We start from the raw sequence: 22171 nt of genomic DNA, 5'->3' as shown, positions 1-22171 counted from the left end.
ATGGAATTAAAGAAACCCAATTTAACAACCAAAAACAAAAATGAAAGGGACAAAAATAGGCAAAACAACTATTTTCAATACACTGAGGGTGAGGCAATGCAGGAGAGTGATCTCTGAGAGATGAGAAACAAATGAGGGGAGCCCTGTCGCCCCAGCTTACTGCCATGAGAGAGCTTCCAGGCCACGGTGCAGGATGTGAGCTCCCGGCTGAAGCCTGGCGGCCTCCCTGAGCTGAAGAGACGGAGTGCGGAGTTCTCAGGACACCACGGCCCGAGTTCCCAAGTCAGGAGAGGAGCGGGCTACAAGCAGAGGAAACCCCGGAGACCTGCAAAGGGGACACAGCTCGAACATTCAGCAGAGCACTGCTCAGGGCACGCACGGATCTGCCGAGGGCAGGAGAAAAACGGGCCGGACAGATCAGAGGGAGCAGCGCCCCAGGTCCACACGGGGCCCTGCCGTGGGCCTACTCCCAGGCAGACTAGAGAACCTTCCAGTTCAGAAGACACTGGGTACAGCGCTCCAAAGGGTCTTGCCTCAGTGGTAAGGGACCAACAGCCCTTGACGAGATGCTGCCAGTCCCACTGAACGAATTCTAAAAGCAGGACCTGAGAGAATCAACTGTTTCAAGTATCTCCACTATGTCCCAGAATGAAGCTCTAGGTTATTTATAGGAATACAAATACATTCTTCTGGAAAAAAGGTAAAATTCACAATGTCTGGTGTCTAATCAAATATTACTAGGCATTCAAAGAAGCAAAAAATATGACCCACAATGTGAAAAAAAATAAAGAAATCAATTACTGAGAGGGGGTACTGATGTTAGATATAGATGTTAGAATGTAGAGATAAAAGAATTAAAAACAGTATTCCTCATGTACTAAAAAAGTAGAGACATAGAAGATTTTTTTTAAGACCCAAGTTGAGATGAAAAATATACCAGATGCAATTAATGGCAGAAGAAAAGGTTAATGAACTTGAAGACACAGCAATAGAAACTATCTAAAATGAAAACACACACACACACACACACACAAAAGAACTAAAAATAAAATATTAGCAAACTGTGGGACAAGTTCAAGCATCCTAATAATATATGTGTGACTGGAGCTCCTGAAAGAGAAGAGGGGAGAAACAGAAGAAACCTGGAGAAAGTACGGCAGAATATTTTTGAATTTGATGAGAACTATAAACATAAACATTCAAGAAGTTCAATAAACCCAAAGCACAAGAAACGGGAATAAAACTATGCATCCGAATCAACAGTTCAAAACCAGTAATAAAGAAAACATCTTAAAAGCAGAGAGAAAACAATGACACTGTACTGAAGCACAAAGTTCAAAATGAGCAAATTTCTTATTGGAAACACTGTAAGGCAGAAGATAATGGAGAAACAAGTCTTTAAAATACTAAGAGAACACAAGATGAAACCACAGGAAATACCCTAGAAAAGTGGAGGTGGTCAATAGATTCTTTCAGACATACAAAGGCTGGAAAAAATAATCAACGGACCCATACAACAAGGAATGCTAAGGGAAGTTCTGCAAGAAGGAATAGGAAACCCCAGGAAAATATGAATCTAAACAAAGGAATGAGGAACACTGGTAATGGTGACTGCAGGGGTAAATAACTTTTTTTATTATTTAAATCTCTTTAAAGATCACTGGCTAAACAAAAGTAACAATTTAGTGCAGCAGGGTTTATAATCTATGCATAAATTAAATAAATGACAATAATAGCATAAAGACCAGGAAGAGAGAAATGAAAACACACCATTGTATGTTTCTTGTACAATATGTGGGGTGGTGCTACATCACTTGAAGGTAGACGTAATCATTTAATATGTAGACAGTAAACCCAAGAGCGCCAGTAAAAATTACAAAACAAAAAAATGCTATCACTAAAAAGACAACAATGGAGATGAAACAGAATCATAAGAAGCACTGAATTCAAAAGAAGGCAGAAAGGGAGTTAAAGCAGTACAAAGAACAGATGAAACAAATGAAAACAAATAGCAAAATGACAGACTCAAATCTAACCACATCGATAATCACATTCAAGGTAAATGGAGTGAACATTCCATTGAAAAGGCAGAAACTGTCTGACTAGATAAACAAGTAAGATAAAATTATATGCTCCCTATAAGAAACACATTTTATATATAAAGACACATGTTGATTAAAAGGAAGAATGAGTGTGGTTATCATGCTAAACTAATTAAAGAAGAGATACAATGGCTCTGTTAGTAACAGACAAAAGATATGGCCTGGGATAAAGAAGGCCATTTCATAATGATAGAAGGATCAGGAGGATACCCTAAATGTTTACAGTTACACACACAGAGAGCTTTAAGATACACAGAGCAAAAACTGATAGAACCGTTTGCCCTACCTCTAATCCTGGGCAACCGCTAATCCGTTCTCCATCTCGAAAATGCTGTCATTTTGAGAATGCTATGTAAACGGAACCATACAGATTCAATTTTAGGAAATCTTTCAAGGCTTTCTTTTCTGCAGCTACAAAAACGTGAAGGACAAGGGTTAGCACTGCTAACGACGTTTCCAGGAGACCACAGCAGGTCCCGATCTTCTCTCCATCCCCCTCCTGCCTGCTGTTTCTCACTTCCCCAGCGTGGCGTTTCTTCATTCTGTCTTAAGGCAGAGAAAAGGTGACCTCTCTTTTTTCAGCAAGACAGACTATTTTATTTTGGTATGACAGTAAATATTTCAACTTTAACTTGGCAGATTATTATTGATTCGTGTTTCTTTCTGTTTTTCAACTGAAAACTTTGCTTCTAGTGATGCCTGCCAGTTCTCCACCTTTCCCTCCCAGAGCCTAAAATAATCAAACTTTACAAATATCCCAAATCTAAAAAAGATATTTTTAATAACCATTCAAGGGAAGCAGTGTTTCTGTCTTTCCCAGGAAGAGCAGTAAATCCAGAGGATTAGCAATAGTCTAACATGTCAGACTATAAGAACTCTGGAATTACTAAGTACAAATAAATACTGACATTAATGTGCTCTGCTGCAAATGCCAGAGTTCTCTGAAATATCCTTTAAGATATATTAGTGTAGATAATAGTGAAATGTCTATGTAATGGGGGAAAAAGTCATCTTTTCTCATACAGAGCCAACAAACCAACTTGTTATTGGACATAATCTTTCAGCCCAGAATTCCAAGTAAGATGCTGTACTCTTTAACTAAAATACAGAATGCATTTCAAAATTCACCTCTCCTGCTCAATTTATTCATTTGTTAATTATTGGTTAGTAAAAACAGACCCAGGTCCTGCCCATGGGGAGTGTTTGGATGTCCTATGGAAGAGACATATCTTGAATCAAATAATCACACAAATGTAGACTGCAAACTTAACAACTGCTGAGAAGAAGAAATACATGGACTATGAGATCTTATGACAGGATATAACACAGATAAGGAGGTCTGGGAAGGAAGGCTTCCTGTGTGTAGCACTGGTTGAGTCCTTTGCTTTGATGCCTAAGAGTTCAAAGGAAGTATATATTCACTTTACCAGTCAGATATTCCGTTGGCTTCTAGGCCAAATCCAGTGTATAGGCAGGTTTTGTTTGATATACACATTTTTAAAAAAAATTTGAATTAGGTGCCAGTATTTGGAAATCAGTTAATTTTACATCAGATATAGTCTGCCTAAATATGAAAAAAAAAATTACTAGGCAAAGGTTTTACTTGTACTGTCAAAACACCTGGCAGCAACAAATGTTCTGTTAAACGGCAGCCACCACTGTCCAGCCCCCTTTAGTCCTCCAGGCATCTATATGCTCATCTCATGGCTATATGCTTACCAAACGCCACGTCTGTGCTCACTGAACTGCACTATTCTCATTTTCTAGATTTTAGGTACCTAGAGCAAAGATCGGAGAAGGAAACGGCAACCCACTCCAGTGTTCTTGCCTGGAGAATCCCAGGGATGGGGGAGCCTGGTGGGCTGCCATCTATGGGGTTGCCCAGAGTCAGACACAACTGAAGCGACTTAGCAGCAGCAGCAGAGCAAAGATCAGATGCTGAATAAATAACCATTCAGTAATAAATACTATCCTCTTACTGAAACCAATTCTATTACCCATTTGACTATCCAAGGCACTGAGGATAGAGCCGTGAACAAAACAAACCGCTGTGCTCAGAGAAAAACAGCATTTAAGACACGCCTTCATCTTCCCATCTGCTGCTTCTTCACCCCAGCCCCTCGATCCTCTGCCCTGGGTCTCATAATCCAGTCCTACAGGGCAGGGAGTAGGACTCAGGTCTGAGAGGCCCCGTGTCCAGAACTGCACTGTCAAACACAAATAAAATGCCTCCCATAAACATGAGCCACAAATGCAATTAAAAATTCTCTAGGAGCCACATTAAAAATACGTAAAATAAATTTTCAGTGATATGTTTAACCCAATGTATCTAAAATATCTTTATTTCAATACATAAAAAATATGAACTATGTTAGCTGTGGGGATTTTTTATGGATGCCCTTTAACAAACCAAGAAAGTTTCCTATTTCTAATTTTTTGAGTGTTTATACTCATGAAAAGACTATTTCCTTGAATATTTTTCCTATGGCTACTGAGATGATTATGTGGTTTGGGGCCTTTTTTTTCCTGTAATAGCATATTACATTAAGTGATTTTGGTATGTTAACCAACCTTATATTCCTAGGACAAATCCTACTTGGTCATGACGTATAATCCTTTTTACACACTCCTGGATTTGATTTGTTACTTTTTGAGAATTTTTGCATCTATGTTCATAAGGAATGGTCTGTAGTTTCCTTATGACGTCCTTGTCTGGTTTTGGTAAGAGGGTAATATTGGCCTCACAGAGTGAATTGAGAAGTAGTCTCTATCCGTTTTTGGAGAAAAGCTTGTAAAGAGTTGGTACTAATTTGTTCAGTGTTTAGGTTTTACCAGTGAAACACTCTGGGGCTGGAGTTTTTTCGATGGAGTGGTTTTAATTTACTAATCTAATCTCTTTACCTGCTCTGTGTGTGTGTGTAGTATCACTTCAGTCATGGCCAACTTTTGGCGACCTTATGGACCACAGCCCACGAGGCTCCTCTGTCCGTGGGATTCTCCAGGCAAGAACACAGGAGTGGGCTGCCATGCCCTCCTCCGGCGGCTCTTCCCGACCCAGGGATTAGGTCCGCGTCTCTTTGCCAGGTCTGCACTGGCGGGTGGGTTCTCTACCATTAGCGCCACCTGGGAAGCCCGTTTACCTGCTGTGTGTTCAGCTGCGCAGTCGTGTCCGACTCTTTGTGACCCCATGGACTGTAGCCTGCCAGGCTTCTTTGTCCGTGGGATTCTCCAGGCAAGAACAGCGGAGTAGGTTGCCATTTCTTATTCCAGGGGATCTTCCCGACCCACGGATCGAGCCCACGTCACTTGCATCTTCTGCATTGGCCAGTGATCCTTTATCACTAGTGCCGCCTGGGAAGCCCATTATCTGCTATAGGTCTGTTCAAATTGTCTATTTCTTCTTGAGTCCATTTTTGTAGTTTATGCTTTTCTAGGAATTTATCTACTTCATCTAAATTATCTACTTTGTTGGGTGTTCACAATATTCCCTTATGTTCCTTTTTTTATTTCTATAAGATCAGTAATGTTGCACTGTCTTTCATTCCTGATTTTACTGATACACAGTAATTTTAATTTTCTTTTTCTTGGTCAGCCTAGCTGAAGATTTGCAAAACTTTGCTGGTCTTTTCAAAAGGGCCACTTTTGTTTTCATCGATTTTTTTTTTTCTGTGTTGCTTTTCTCTAATCTTTATTTCTTCTCTATTGCTTGGGTGTCAGTTTGTTCTTTTTCTAGTTTCTTGGGATGAAAGATTAGGTTACTGACCTGAGATCTTTCTTCTTTTTTAATATAGGCATGTACAGCTAAGTATTTTGCTCTGAACACTGCTTTACTTGCATTCCTATATCACTGTGCTTCATTTCCTTTCATTTCAAGTACTTTCTAGTTTCCTTTGTAATTTCTCCCTTGATTCACTAATTATTTAGAAGCAGTGGTGTTGGAGAAGACTCTTGAGAGATCCTTGGACTGCAAGGAGATCCAATCAGTCCATCCTGAAGGAGATCAGTCGTGGGTGTTCATTGGAAGGACTGATGCTGAAGCTGAAACTCCAATACTTTGGCCACCTCATGCGAAGAGTTGACTCATTGGAAAAGACCCTGATGCTGAGAGGGATTGGGGACAGGAGGAGAAGGGGACGACAGAGGATGAGATGGCTGGATGGCATCACCGACTCGATGGACATGAGTTTGGGTAAACTCCGGGAGTTGGTGATGGACAGGGAGGTCTGGTGTGCTGTGATTCATGGGGTCGCAAAGAGTTGGACATGACTGAGTGACTGAACTGAACTGAGACTTAAAATTTCCACATATTTGTGAATTCCCCAAATCTTCTTCTATTAATTGCCTTTGTCACTTCAGTATCTTTAGAGAGCACATGTTGTACAATTTCAGTCCTTTGAACTTTATTGAGGTTTGTTTTATGGTCTCTGATATGGTCTGTTTCGGAGAATGTTGTTGAATGAGCATTCTATAGATGTCTCTTAGGTCTTACTGGTTTATAGAGCTGCCCAAGTCTTCTATTTCCTCAATGATCTTCCTCCTAGTTGTTTTGTCCATATTGAAATGGGTGATTGCAATCTCCCACTATTACTGTTCAAATTTCCGTATCACCCTTCAATTCTGTCAGTTTTTGGTTCATGCATTTTGGGGCTCTGTCATTAGGTCATACATTTATAACTGTTATAGTTTCCTAATTATCATTGTAATGCATCCTTCTTTCTGTCCAATAACAACGCTTTAAAATCTATATCATCTGATATTAGTACAGCCGTTCAGTTCTCCGTTGGTTACCATTTACATGGTATATCTTTTTTATCCATTTACTTTCACCCTGTTTGTGTCTTTAACTCTCAAGTGTATGACCTGTAGATAGCACACAGTTGGATCATGTTCCTCCCCTCTCCATTCCTAGTCTCCACCTTTTTAATAGGAATGTTTAATACATTTACCACCCTCAAGAGTCTCTGCTGATGGGCAAGGACAGTTGAAGTGGCTATACTAACAGCTTTTCAAAGCCTTTCATGGAGATTTTATTCTCATATCTTCCTTTTAAGTTTTTGGTCAGGTTCTTGTTTCCACAACTGCTACTGACCCCCCCAGCAGCTGAGTATCAGTTGCCACTGGTTGTTTTTGACAAAGGCCCTGAGGCCAGGGTTTTCCTGAAGATCAAGTTCTGAGCTCCACTCAGGTCAAATGACAACAATGAACAGGGCTCTTCCAGGGAGCTGGACAACAGGTCAAATAGGGACAATGCTTTGGGAATGGGCCTTTTTTTTTGTTTGTTTGTTTTTGAGGTGCCCCAAACAAGCCCTGCCCACCCAGTGGTTGCAAGCCTGCTGCTTTTCAAGGTTACTGCAGACCTGAGCAAAGAGAGATGGGAGCAGTTCAAGCTGCAATGCCACAAACCCTGCTCAATGAGACTCAGCAGTTTTTCTTGAATAAATACTCCTCAGATTGTTGGAAGCCTTTGGCTAATTTCAAGAGTTCTGAAATAGCTGATTTTGGCCATCTCTGCCAATGTTTTCACTGCTTTTAAGGAGGGGTGGATCTACCACCATCGGATTGTGAAGGCTTGGTATGAAAAAACAACTCATATTGCTATAATGCTTAGTTGATAATTTTGTGTGTGTGCCTTAAGCACACAAAGTTCCTTTTGACTATAAGCTAAAGGCTCTGTCAAAGATAGAGTTTAAAATTTTTCATTTAAATTAGGAAAATCCTGGGTCATCCCATGGGCTAGTCCCTTACCTATCAAGCTTGAAATCTCCATTTTTTTCTTTAACTTTTGTGTCTACCTTCAGCACAGCTGAAAGATTAATTAAGGAAGAAAAAAATCTGCTTTTAGAATAGTCGGAAAGAATCAGAAAAGTAGTAGGAGTGTAAAGAAGGGTATTCCTCTATAAACTATTTTTAATTGACATCTATTTCTTTAATCATGTCAGCACAGAAATAACACAAGGTCTTAAGTCAGACAGATCCATGATCCATTCCCAGCTCCTCTTCTTACTCAGCAGTGCAGCCTTGGGCAAGATATTCAATCTCTTGTACCTCACTTATTTCATTTACAAAATGGGCACAATAATTATTTTATAGGTTTTTGTTAGGCTTAACTAAACATGAAAGTGCCTAGAACATGCAATCAGCACTCAATTAAGAATCAGTTTCCTTGCTCTTAACTCTGTGGAATCATTAAGAGTGTGCTAGAAATATTCAGGTCAAAATATAAAAGTCAAGAAGCCAAGCACAGAACTGACCAAGAGGCTTAACAATGAGCTTTCCAAGAGGAGGCTAAATTACTACCAGTACAGACATATCTTAAAGATATTGTGGGTTCAGTTCTAGACCACTGTAATAAAGTGAATATTGCAATTAAGTGAGTCACACAAATTTTTTGGTTTCCCAGTGCACATAGAAGTTATGTCTATTAAGTGCATAATAGCATTATGACTAAAAAAAGTATAATTTAAAAATATTTTATTGCTAAAAGAGCTATCGTTTGCTCTTTCAGTCATAATCTTTTTGCAATAGTAACATCAAAGATCACTGATCAACATTAACAAATACAACAATAATGAAAAAATTTGAAATACTCTAAGAATTACCAAATGTGACACAGAGACATGAACTGAACAAATGCTGTTGGAAAAATGGTGCCAACAGACTCACCCAAAGCAGAGCTGCCACAAACTGTTAATTTAAAAAAAAAAAAAAAGTGCAGTTAACTGCAAAGCACAGAAAGAAAGCGCAATAAAATTACGCCTGTATATTCTTCGCTGCTGGCTCAGTGGTAAAGAATCTGCCTGCAAATGCAGGAGACACAGGAGATGCGGGTTCAATCCCTGGGTGGGGATGATCCCCTAGAGAAGGAAATGGCAACCCACTCCAGTATTCTTGCCTGGAGAATTCCACGGACGGAGGAGCCTGGCGGACTACAGTACACGGGGTCGCAAGAGAGTTGGACACAACTTAGCAACTAAACAACAAAAACATATTCTTTTTAAGAAACCAGAACGCAAAGCATTTTATGTGCAAAAACTAGGATAACATATATTAAATACCCAGCAGTTTCTGGCACATGCAATGTGCTTGATAAATGTTACTTGAATGTGTTGTTTGATTTTTAGAAAAATTCCTCAGTAAGAAATGATAAAAGAAGCTTTTTATACTTAATGAGCCAAACTTCAATTATATGGAATATTTACTCACGTGAAACACCTTCTAAAACTATGCTGAGTAAAATAAGACTTCACATTATATTTTTTAAAGAGTAAGCTTTACTCTTTTTTTGACTGTTTTCTCTTACATAAGAGATGACATAATAAGCCATGCTGGCTAAAACTGTTCTCACAAAAACAGAAAAAATTCAGACAAATCTGAAGCAGGTACTGAGTCTTTTGTGCCACTTCAGATTCAATAATATCTTAAACTTCTCCATTATCTCAAGCCCTGCCACTTGAGTTTCTTATGTCTAACCAATTCCACATTATGGTCTCTGCCTTCTCTGTAAAGATCCAATTTTATGTCTCACTGGTCACCATTAACTCTACCAGCAAACCTTCCATCTGTTTACCATCCAGATCTAAACACCTCAACAAAAATGGAACTCTGATTGCTACTTTCCTGACATGTGAACTTTAAAGAAAACATACAGTGACACAGAGACAACTGTGTACAGTGAATGTAAAATAACAAATCATAGCTCATTTGTATGCAGAATTCATACCAAACAACATCCTTTATATATATATACACACATAAACATGGGCTTTCCTGGCGGTTCAGCAGTAAAGAATCTGCCCGCAATGCAGGAGCTGCAGGAGATGCGGGTTCAGTCCCTGGGTCAGGAAGATCCCCTGGAGGAGGGCATGGCAACCCACTCCAGTATTCTTGCCTGGAGAACTACAATCCATAGTGTCACAAAGACTCAGATACGACTGAAGTGACTGAGCATGCACATATACATATACATAATACCTCCATGAGGTAGGTACCATTTTAACTTCCAATTTCTTAGATGAAAAATTTGACTGAACTTAAGCAACCTGTCCAAGGTCACAGAGCGATTCAGCTATACAGAGATCCAATATTTAAATCAGGCAACAAAATTTTTAAACTACGATGCTTTAGAGAAACTCTTAATCTGAAGACCCGCTCTTCTTAACTCAGGAAAAGAGATGGCAGATCTGAAGGACAATAATTATCTTGGTATAACTGCTCTCCTGTGACACTAACACCTCAAATCCCTATCCTATCCTCCTCAGAGTCTTCTTGCTGAATCAGCTGCGCTCACTCCAAGCCAGCCTGTACCCCACAATGCCAGGGGTGAAGCAAAAGGAAGAGGAAGGAGGGGGAGCTAAGGAAAAAGAGAAAGAGAAAAAGACAGGATCAAAAAATATATAAAAGAAGGATGAGAGAAATCTGTTGTGGGATACAAGAAACATCTGGTGATAAAAACAGTTAAGTGAAGTTCGACCAAAAAAAAGAAACTGATCTTCCTATTACAATATCCTATGCACAGCTGTATACAGCCCTGCCCCCAATCATCTATGACATTTTAAATATTAGTGTACAGCCCATAATCAATGCACAGATTTAACCATTCAGTAATTTTTAATGAATATGTGTAAATAGTGATTTTAGAGGGTAAGAAAAGAACAGTACATGACAAAACATGTTCATTAGGAAGAAAACAAAGTTCAATATTTACAAGAGGTAACTGACATTTGAAAGCAAATTCAGTAGATAACAGTAAATACAAAATATTAAATAATTCAATGTATTAAATCAAGGTATTTTTCAGTTACATTACTATGTTCCTCTCTAAATATTTAATCTATAGTAAAACCATTCAGTAATTTTGAAAGGTTACTTGTAAAGTATTACACAGGCCAAAATGGAACATTATTTTTCATCTGCAGATATTTATCAACTAGCTTTTAAACCTGGCAGCTTTTTCTTATCCCTCTCTTGGTTAAGACAAGTTTCTTCATACCGTACAAAGACACGAAACAGGGGAAAAGAGAAGGGCCCCCTTTTTGCCAAGTGTTCTCAGGACTTGGAAGCCATGGGCATTTGTTTCTGACCCTGTCTGATTTTTGGCACATAGCAGATAAGCGCTGAGAAACACACTCCCACTGTTACACGGAGAAGGAGGAACAGACATCAAAGCACCCCTCATTTTATTTTTAGATACCATATCAAGGCTATTCAGGTTTCTTAAGAAGATCCAGCAGGGGAAAAAAAAAAAAAGATAATCACTCCATGCTCATGTAATGCTGCACTCTAGAATAGGTCCCAGTTCATTTTCTTTAGACTCCAGCCATCAGAATACACTCAGAGCCGCTGGTTCCTTCTGCCTGATAGCCAGCGATATCTCCTCAGGAAGGCTTTGCTAGGACACCAGTACAAGGCATGCAAGACAAATCAGTACAATTTTCAAGCTACCTGCCCGCTTCCAGGAATGCTAATTTCAGTAACAACTATACGCCTTCCCTTCCCAAGATGTCAGCACTACTATCAAAGAGATCTGGGTCATTTTCCCGGCTTTGAAGCGCTCAGCTTGCTCAAACACTACAGGAGGCAAACCAAGAAAAGCTGGAGCGGCATGGACTAGGGAAACAATTTCCCAGTAATGGGTTCCTCTAAGAATATCTTTTCATTTTGAAGTTTTGAAGAAAAAAGAAAAGTGCCAAGACCTCCTGTGCCAAGACCATAGGGGATAAAATCTCCTTTCTTTTAAGGCTGACCTATCAGTGGCCATATTTCTAGGAATGGCTTGTGCACTCAAGACACCGATGCAGAACTCCAGGTTTGGGGCCACTCAAAGCCACAGAGGTCAGCACCACGAGGAGATGGAGCCGAGGCCTTGAAACACGTGGGACGCAGGAGAATCCTGGAGAGGTAGAAAGGACAGACCTGACTGGGATGTCCAGCCACAGCGCTGGCTCATGGAGAGGAGCTGAGTCTGGCTCCCGGCCATCACACTGACAACGGAGGGCACTCGGCCTGGCCCTCCCACTGCCCCCATGGAGGCGAGGCCCATCAGCGGCAGGCAGAGCGGCCTTGCACACAGGGCGGGGGGCCTGGAGGACTTGGGAGAGCTGGCGGTCTCTGCCCCTTAACTCCTGTTGAGTGCTGGGTGGATTATTTGACTTCTTGAAGTTTTTAAAATAGGGAAAACCTCTGTGGACTACTTCCCATGGTTGCTGTGAGGATCAAATACAATAACATATACCAGTGTGCATTACAATGGTGTAAGAGATGGAAGATACGGGCCTAGGAGATGGGTTTCCTAAAAATGATATAAACCTTGGGAAAGCAAGGAGAGTTGGACACGATGAAAGCGACCGAGCACGCGGGCACTGCCGCGTCTCTACGCCATTCAAAGACCGTCGATGACCAGGGCAGGCCGGGCACATGCGGCTGAGGCTCCTGGCTGGAGCTGGGTCTCACTGCTGAGTGAAGGCAGGGGCTGGCCCTTGGGCCATCCGCCCTGCACTTTTTCCTTCTTCCGGACAAAGGGGAACACCCTCAGCACCCCCTGTGGTCCTCCTCTCCCCTCTGCGCTGCTCGTGGAGCTCACAGCTCCTCAGTTACAACTCATGGGGGTGGAGGCTGGGTTACAAGCAGTCACAGGGAACTGGTCAGGAGGTCGTCTTAAAGACAGACAACTAAGACAAGGGGGCAGCTTCTCCCAGTAGACACTGGGAGGTTTGAGGTTTGGGTGCAGGGTGTGTGCAGCTTGTTTTATACGGACTGGAGGAAGTTGGTTTAAAAAGATGAAGTGAATGCTGAGAGAGGCAGACACCCTGGACCTCCTGGTGCTGGGACACCCTATTCCCGAGGTCTTGGAGCTCTCCACCACCCCACCACCCTGCCCCACACAGCCGGCCCTTGCCAAGCACACGTGGCCCTGCTAAGGAAGTCCTGAAGACGCGCAAGTCAGGTTTTCTAACACACCATCAGGATGCATTGGTCCCACACTAAACAAAGAGTAATTTCCAGACTAAGGTAGACCCATGGTCCATTCAAACAAGCATCCTACTATGGCAAACACACCAGGGTCATGTGCAGGAAACCACACTTGTCTTCAAAAATTCAAGCTCAAACGGCTTCCAAAACATCCTAGCCTGGCTGTACGTTCACTATGGGACTATGAATTTATCTTCACCTTTCTGGCATCTGACTGAATTTTCTGTCTTTGTCCACTCATAAAGATAATCCATCCCTAATATGTATTGCCTACCCAGTGAAGCGACAGTTCTTCTTTGGTTGATTTCTTACAGGATAAATAAACTCATCATAAGCCTCTTCAATGCTCAAAGTAGGACCTACAGATTCTCTTTCTCAGTTTATTCATGTCACTGAGTCGCCACCTTTCTCAAAACAAGGAGAAAAAAATTTTGGCCCCCTAGAAGATGCTGTGGAGAAGAGAATGGCAACCCACTCCAGTATTCTTTCCTGGAGAATCCCATGGATAGAGGAGCCTGGTGGGCTACAGTCCACAGGGTCGCAAAGAGTCGGACACGACTGAAGTGACGCGGTACACACACACACAGCTCTGCATTAAATCAGTCTAACCAGCTTTCTCTAATTCCATGTAGAAGTATAGTACACAGAGCCACACAGTACTCTTGTGTAACCTCAATGTCCCTGAGTGTTTCAGTCACTGTTCTAGCAAATAAGAGTAAACAGTGAAATAAAAGCAGGAATAGAAAAATGAGGGAAAAAAATTACTACTACTGGGATTTATTCTATGACACCAACAACACAAAAAGGTTTGAAAAAATATTCTTAAAATTGTTATTTTTGAGTGGCTGGATGATGGACACATCCCTTTTTTTCTGTATATTTTTCTACATTACTAAAATTTCTACACTGGCTATATACTATCCTAACTTAAAAAATGTTATTGAAAAAAAACAATGGAGAACAATGTGTTAACTGAAGAGTTAAATGGTCAAAACCAAGGTTAAGTGAGCAGTTGGAGACGGCAGAGAGCCCTGTCAAAAGCTGCGGGGACCTCAGCCCTCACAGGGGGATCACTCTGGCTGGAGAGCCTCAGGGGCCAGATCCTCACAGGCTCAGGAGGTAGAAAATGGGCTCAGAGCGGGTCAGACCCTGTCACCAGAGGGCTCACTCCACTTCAGCAGTCAAACCTAGAACAGAAAGGCCCTTCCTTTTAAAAGTATTTTAAAAGTACATATAAAGGACCTCAGAACAAAAAGGCTGGAAGGGTCTGGTGGCCTGTGTGCCTTCAGAGGCGAGCCTACAGCTGAGGAACTAATGGGGCCACTGGGGAGAAAGTGCCTGGATCCTCCCCAGCTACAGGCACGCACTGGGCATCCGACACACACTCATATATAAATGATAATGAACTGCATAACCACGATGAACTGTGTAGGTGGTGGGAGAGGTACTATTAAGTTGCACACTAACAGTGGGAAAGGCCCAGGAAGGCTTCCTGGAGGAGGTGACACTTGCACTGGGTTAAAGAGAGATTTCTTAAACATTTCTTTGCCAAGCAACGAATGTGAAAAAGAGTGCGCAGGGGTCCAGGCAGGCACAAATCCCGGGCACTCAAAGAAACAGAAGCTGTGTAACTCCAAAACAGTGCTAAGTATTTCACAGAGGAATCCAGTAAAGAGATAGTAAGAGTAAACAGTGAAATCAAGAGAGAGATAGAAAAAAGAATACTGGAATTCATTTTGTGATACATACAGATAGCTTAGCTTCAGGGAAAACACAGGTGAACCAAGCCTTGAAGAAAGGGTAGAATTTGGATGAAAGTGGAAAGGGAAGAAAAAGGACAGTATGAGCAAAGACAAAGGCCGTGGGGAGAAACAGAATGAAAGACATTTGTTCTTTCCAAGAACGTTCACTGACTGCATGCCTCCTCTATCCCCAGTCTGGGGATTAAAAGCTTGGGGTGCAAGAGAGAGCTGACATTTAATTCAAACCAACAGACAACAACCCCGTGAGACCAGTACTATTCTCCCCACTGCAGAGATCAGGAAATGGAGGCTTTACAACGAGCAGTTTTTCCAAAGACACAGAGCTCATAAATAGTATATGTCTACTTGTAGGTGTGTTTTTATTATAGCCAGGCTTTCAAGAACGTTGATGAGCTGTTGGTTTCTGAAAACATCATGGTTAACACTCAGAGCATGGGGGGAAACCAAGCAGTCCCTATTCTGCTATTCAAGTGAAAAAAAAAAAAAATCATGAGCATGTCTTACTTTCCTTTTATGAATTCTTTTCTACCCTGGAGGATAAATATGTGGGAGTCTTGAGTCCTGACTTACAAACATCCCAGGCCTTTTGGAACAATTGCTAGCAGGACCGGATCAAGCTCTGGAAACCGCCGGATTATACTGACTGGCAACTGATTGAGTCCATTCACTCCAGAACGTGCTCAGAGAGCAAGGGGAGCGTGTCCAGTGAGCGGTCATCTGAGAAAGGTCAGCCGGGTTCCTTCCAAAAACGTTTCATAAAGACAAAGCCAGATTGAGGATTTGTGTGGAAAATGTTAAACACACTCTGCTGGAAAACTCAGAGACTTCCTCATGGCCATCCGCCTTACTATTCAGTAAATGACACATCTTCCAGGAAGCTGAGCTGAATGATTTGGAGTTGTCGAGAGTCAGGACGTGAACCAGCCAGGTTCCCTGTCTCTGGCCAACTTAACGCAGGTTTCCCCCAGGTGATCAAGCTCTTCTGGAAGTAGAGAAACTCTCAGCCCACAAGGTGTAATTCTAAGCACAGACATACATACAAGCAAATGGTGTTGACAAAGAACAAAATAACCTGCTTACATTCTTCTGAGGCTAACCATATGCCTTTAGGTAAAAAGAGGAAAAAAGTTTTATTTTTTTTAGGGTTGAAAAGTCATTTGGGTCTATAGTAATTCTTTCTTTGCCACATTAAACTTCTACTTTTCAAACAAGAGGTGTTTCTTGTGGGCCTATTTAAAAAAAGCTATGAGTCCCAATCAAACGTAATATTAATATAAATTTTCTCCATTATTAAATAGGAAATTCATTTTTCCTTTTATAATTTAATTTTTTTAATCCATTAATTAGCATATAGCTCTAAAGCTTGCAGTCATACAAATCTATTTTTGTGTTTCTTCTGGAGAGACAAATCTGATATTACTATGTGTGATTAACATGGCACCTCACACATAAGGGTTGTTTCTGTACTTGGAATGTCTAAGGCAGGCCTGGAATAATCTCCCAGACAGCACTCCGTCCTCTACCCTCCAAAAGCTGGCATTGCTAATGCGATCTGTGGGGGGAAATACCAAATACCTAAAATACTTTAAAATGTGTACTTTCATAAAGTAAAGGGAAATAACTTTATTGCAAAATTTGTCTCCAACTGAAGATGTGATCTAAAGTCCAGTCTGACCTGAAAGTGAAAGTGTTAGTCGCTCAGTCATGTCTGACTCTTTATAACCTCATGGACTGTAGCCTGCTAGGCTCCTCTGTCCATAGGATTTTCCAGGGAAGAATACTGGAGTGGGTTGCCATTCCCTTCTCCAGGGGATCTTCCTGGCCCAAAGATCAAACCCAGGTCTCCAGCATTATAGGCAGATTCTTCACCATCTGAACTACCAGGGAAGCCCTAGTTTGACCTGGAGACTCTCCAATCAGGCAGTGGCTGACTAAGGCATGATTTCAGCGTAAGTGGACCCTGAGATCATTTTTGTCCTTTCTTTTTCCCTCATGTAACGTTAGGTTTTCCCAACCCTTTCATGTTTCCTTGGGGATGGCTAAATAACAGAGTTCAGCCATAGGAGCAGTCCACCCAGTCCTCCCTCTTGCATTCCGTGAATCCGTCTTGCTGGCATCCACTCCAACTTATTAGGACCGACAAGCATACAAAACTTGGAGTAGAGAAAAATATTAAAAATATAACTTAAAACATTTACTTTTAGGGCAGCAAAGAGAGATGGAAACTACTACCTCATTCCAAAAATTAGAGATATTCACGGTCTCTTATAGCAACTATAAGTGCAAACCAGCCAGTGTTCCAGGCCATGTGGGAGAAATGTTGAAGACCAACCCAAACTGCAAGAAATGCTTACCTTGCTGAAACAGGAGGCCGTTCTGTCTCCACTGGCCTATAAAAAATCAAGGCCCCACGTCTGACTACCTCGCAAGTATCCCTTCCAAGTTTCAGCTCTTGTTTTTCTGGGATATTGGACTTCTCAGACAAACTGAATACTAGCAGCAGAGAGACCTAACTAGTACTTTTTAATATGTCTCTTACTGTATCCTTTAAGATATAATACAGCCGGATGGCAGGGTATGGGCTACCCCGCTGACTCGGCGGTAAAGAATCCACCTGCAATGCAGGAGATGCGGTAGGAGCCATGGGTTTGATCCCTGGGTCAGGAAAATAGCCTGGAGAAGGGAAAGGCAACCCGCTCCAGTATTCTTGCCTGGAAAACCCTATGGACAGAGGAGCCTGGCAGGCTACAGTCCGTGGGGTCACAAAGAGTCGAACATGACTTAGCGACCAAAAACTGACAGTGGTAGGGTATGGTTCTCCTCCGCTCAAATGCATAACTTACTGGGGCAGACTTTCCATCTACTGGGAAAAAAAACAAGTCTGTGAAGATGGGCCTCATACGCTGTACTTACATATACTCCCGTGACTGGAAATTCTGACCCACCATAAAAATAAAGACAGCTAAACCTGAGGCTGGCTGTGTCTATCTCCCAATCCAGCTCCCTAGGGCTCGCCTGCGGCAGTGGTTCTTAGTGGAACCTCTGACCAGCAGCATCGGCATCACTGGGTAACTTGTTAGAAATGCGTGTTCTGTCCCCAGACCTACCGAGTTACAGACTCCCCGGAGCTCAGTTCCCCAGGTGACTGAGGCCCCCAAGTTTGAGAAGTACAGTTGCACAGACGTAACTATCAAACCACCGGCACCTGTAACTCCCAGAGCCTGCAGGTGGCAGTAAAGGCCAGTTAGAAGAATTACAGGCACTAGAAGCTCAAGTTCCAAGTGTTACAGAGCCAGCCTGCCTGACCACACTGTTCAACAGTTTCTTAACAGCTGGCTCAGCCTCCTCCAATGAGTTCGAAGGTCACAGTACATCCCAGCTTTGAACAGGAACTGGACTGAAATTCTTGTTGTGGTCCAAAAGAAGACATATTGAACCTACAAATTTCAGGGATGCAATCGATATTTAATTACACTAAAGATTTTGTGTTTAATACTATGAGGATACAAACATACTTTAAGAATGAAAATTTCAATACTGATTAAATAGAACAAGAAACTCAAATTATTCTCAGCCATTATGTGTATCTGAATTATTTTTATGCACTCTTAATGATTAGCGTTCCCACCATTAAAATCTCATTGAGATAACATAGTAACAGTGAGAAGAGAAATTTTCTACTGTAAAGCATGTATCAGGTAGCCCTTCATTAATTTGCCTTACACAAACTATAAACATCTCCAGTGAGGATGTGGAGCAACGGGAACTCTCACACAGCTGGGGGAATAAATCGGTACAACCACTTTGGAAAACTGTTGAGCAGTGTCTACCAAAGCTAAACACAATATCCAGGGCCAGCAATTCCACTCCTGGGTTTGCACCACACAGAAATGACCACGTCCAGCTACTTAAAGCCTCATAAAAGTGTTTTTAGAAGTGTAACTCGTAATAGTTACAACCAGGAAAAAATAATCCAAATATCCATCTTCAGTAGTGGAAAAAAATAGTATGACTATGCACACAATAAAATAAGACACAGCAAGGAAAATGCAAATGAACCAACAAACCTGACCACAGTTACAGACTACAGATGAGCCTCCCAGATGTAACGCTGAGTGAAAGATGCAAGAGATAAAGAATCACATGCTTGACCAAACAGGCAGAACAAATATCTGGTGACAGAGTTCAGCATAGAGGTTACTGAGGCCATCTAGAACAGGCAAGAGGAGCTCACAGGATAAGTTCAAGGTCTTGACGTGTGGAATGGTGACAGTGGTGTATACATGTGAAAAGTTCATTGACTTGCACACTTAAAACTTCTACACTTTACTGTATGTATATGGGCTTCCCAGGTGGCTCAGCAGTAAAGAATCTGCCTGCCAGTGCAGGAGAGGCAGGTATGATCTGGGTCTGGATCCAGAAGATCCCCTGGAGGAAGAAATGGCAACCCACTCCAGCATTCTCGCCTGGGAAATCCTATGGACAGAGGAGCCTGGCTACAGTTCATGGGGTCACAAAGAGTCGGACCAGCCATGACTAAGTGATTAAATAACAACAATATTTATATTTCTTTATAAAGGGACAACAATATGTATGTTATACTTCTTTACAAAGAGAAGAAAAGTTAAACACATACAAAATATCCTTGACAGACTATCCTGTAATAATTTTCAATATCAATCATAAAAATCTTCCCTGATGGCTCAGAGGGTAAAGAATCAGCCTCCAATGTAGGAGACGCAAGAGAGTCAGGTTTCATCCCTGGGTCAGGAAGATCCCCTGGAGAAGGAAATGACTACCACTCTAGTATTCTTGCCTGAAAAACCCCATGGACAGAGGAGCCCAGCCGGCTATAGTCCAAGGGATCAGAGAGTCAGACACGACTGAGCAACTAAGCACACATAAAAATCTAAATTACTGGGCAACTACATCTGACATCAGAGTATCATTTACTGCAAAAATACTGTATTTGCTGGGCTACATCTCAAAATTAGATACAGAGAACAATGGGTTTTCCTATATTCAATTATGCCATCAAATCAATGTATCCTCCTATCAAAAGGCCAAAACTTTCTAGCTTGCACTCCCTGGTCCCAAACTCCATTTATTCTGCCCCTTCATGCCATCATAGGTGGCAACTGATGTCCATCACCCCTAGCCCCTGCAGGCCTGGATGTGGTCACCATCCTGGGGAAGCTGACAAGGCTGGCTGCAGCCCTTAGCTACCTGCCTGAATCTCTTCGAATCACCCTTGTCCTAATCCCCGCCACCATGCAGCCTCACAAATTAAGGCATGTCCCAGCGCAGGGAAAGTGTTAAGGCAGCAGAGCCTTCAGGTCAATGCGGACCTACTAGATTCTAGGTTCCGATCCAGCAGGGCTCAGACGCTAAGCCAACCGTCGACTAGAAGATACCAAATTACACCCCAAGAGCAGACGCCCCCAGGCCTCGCCGCTGGCCCCCAGGTCCTGAACCCGCGCCGCCCTCCCTAAGCCTGCCCGCCAGGCCACCCGATCCACAAGGAACCCGAACCAGGAAAATCCACTCGGTCTGCTTCTGCGCTTCCGGCTCAGGTTTAAAAAAAGCGCAACCGAGGGCACTGTGACCAAGATGAGGAGCCACGTGTTCCGGGTCACACTCGGGTCCCCCACGCGCGGCCGCGGGGCGCGCAGGGCCGGGGTCGGCGGCCCCTAGGCTCGGCGCTGACTCGGAACAGTCAGGGTGCGCGCGCGGGGGACCGCGGGCCAGAGGGCGCGCGCCCCGTCGCCGAGAACCCGCCCAGCGCGCTCTCGGGCCGGGCCGCCCAGGGCAGGAGGTCGGGCCGCGCGCGCGCGCCGCCGCCGCCCCGGGGCCGGCGTGGTTACCTGGGAGCAGGAACACGTGCTGCCAGACGCGAGCGCCGTCCCCGCCGTCCGCGCCGCGCGCCATGCCGCTCGTCCGCTCCCGGCGGCCGCGGGCCTCAGCCCTCGGAGCGCGGGCTCGGCGAGAGGCGGGTGGCAAATGGCGGGAGAAGCGTCGATTCCGGGAATGCGGCGGGGACCGGGGCGCGCGGCCTGCCGGGCGAACGTCGTTTCGTTTCCGGAGTCCGCCAGCGGCCCGAATTTCAGAGTTTAAATTGAGCGCCGGGCCCAGGCTGCCGGCCCCCTGGCTCGTCGCCCGCCGGCGGGGAAGGGTCGCGGCCTCTCCCCCCTCCGCGGCTCGGCCAATGGTAGTTGCTCACCCGCGGCGCCCCGTGACGCGGCCCGGGGGCGGGGTCGCCTGGGCCCCGGGGCTCCGGGTCCGCGCTCCCTGCGGCCTTCCGCGCGCGCGGCGGGGGCGCGGCCCCGGGGAGATCGCGGCGAGGCCGGGTCCCTGGGCCGTGGGGCGCCCGGAGGCTTGACGCTCGCCGCCCCAGAAGGCTGGCGGACGCGCGCACACCTGGCAGGAGGCAAAGCCTGGTGCAAATCCATCCTGAGGACAAGAACCGTCACACCCGAATCCTCACGCCGCTGTTCCTCGTCAACGTTTCTGGATAGCGCTTGCATTCTGCGTTGGAATTAATGCCAGAATCTGGTGTGCTCTGATTCATGACAAAATGCATGCAAAGCAGACCTCAAGTTGGGTTTAGTCCTCATTACTCCAAACAGGGGCACAGTTTGAGGCCCCAAATGTACATTTGTTGTTTTGGAAGACGTTGATCTGTAACGAGTTAAAAGTCAAGACTTTTAAAAAGCGATGTTTACAAAGTCAGAGTCATGATGTTTACGTATTTAAACTTCTCAAAAATAAAATTTTAATCGTACACGGTTTTAGAAAAGGTACCAAGTGTGTGTCTCATACTTAAGACTAAGTTTGACACCCTGCTACCCTAGATCCCCAACCCCCCTCCCCAGGGCTAATTAGTGTTAACCGCCTCGTATCTGTTCTTCCAGAATTTTCCCATTCACAAACAAGTTCCTGTGTCTTACTCTTATTTTGCACAAATGAAAGTGTAATATGCATAACTCTTAAGGCACTTAACGTTTCTTGTTTAATCTTGAAGATAGTTAAATGCTGCAGCACTAGATCACCTAGCCTTCTGAAAAGATTCTCTGTTTCAATCCTATTTCCCACCAGGGCAGACAAATGCAACTGAAGGTGACTTGCAGGACACACCTGTCAGAGAGGAAGCCTTTCTGGTAGAGGAGGGGCACCCAGAGGCCAGCTCTGGGACAGGCAGCAGAGGGGTATTGCTCTAGAGCTATTTTCATCTTTCTCTGATCCCTTCCAGCGGTTGACTGTTTGAATATGTGTTTTTATGTGGTTGTTTCAACAGTGCAAAGACTATTTTGTCTGCTTTTCTCCCTTAACATTGCCATA

At 43.5% G+C, this 22171-nt stretch overlaps 1 protein-coding gene across 5 annotated transcripts in view; it reads right to left on the bottom strand.

Moving 5' to 3' along the window:
* RNASEH2B (ribonuclease H2 subunit B) overlaps positions 1-21316 on the bottom strand; it is a 74620-nt gene extending 53304 nt beyond the window's left edge. For 4 of the 5 annotated variants that reach the window (XM_043891825.1, XM_043891823.1, XM_043891824.1 and 1 more), the window contains exon 1: positions 21054-21316. In XM_043891825.1, the coding sequence (XP_043747760.1) occupies positions 21054-21282 (229 nt within the window). In that variant the 5' untranslated portion in view covers positions 21283-21316. The other variant, XM_043891827.1, reaches the window with a different exon arrangement.
* Positions 21317-22171: the final 855 nt, after the last annotated feature.

This window comes from Cervus elaphus, chromosome 30 (genome assembly GCF_910594005.1).
Source record: "Cervus elaphus chromosome 30, mCerEla1.1, whole genome shotgun sequence".
In the NCBI taxonomy this organism is placed as follows: domain Eukaryota; kingdom Metazoa; phylum Chordata; class Mammalia; order Artiodactyla; family Cervidae; genus Cervus; species Cervus elaphus.
The sequence above is the reverse complement of the archived record's forward strand: the minus strand, read 5'-3'. Positions and strand labels throughout refer to the sequence as shown.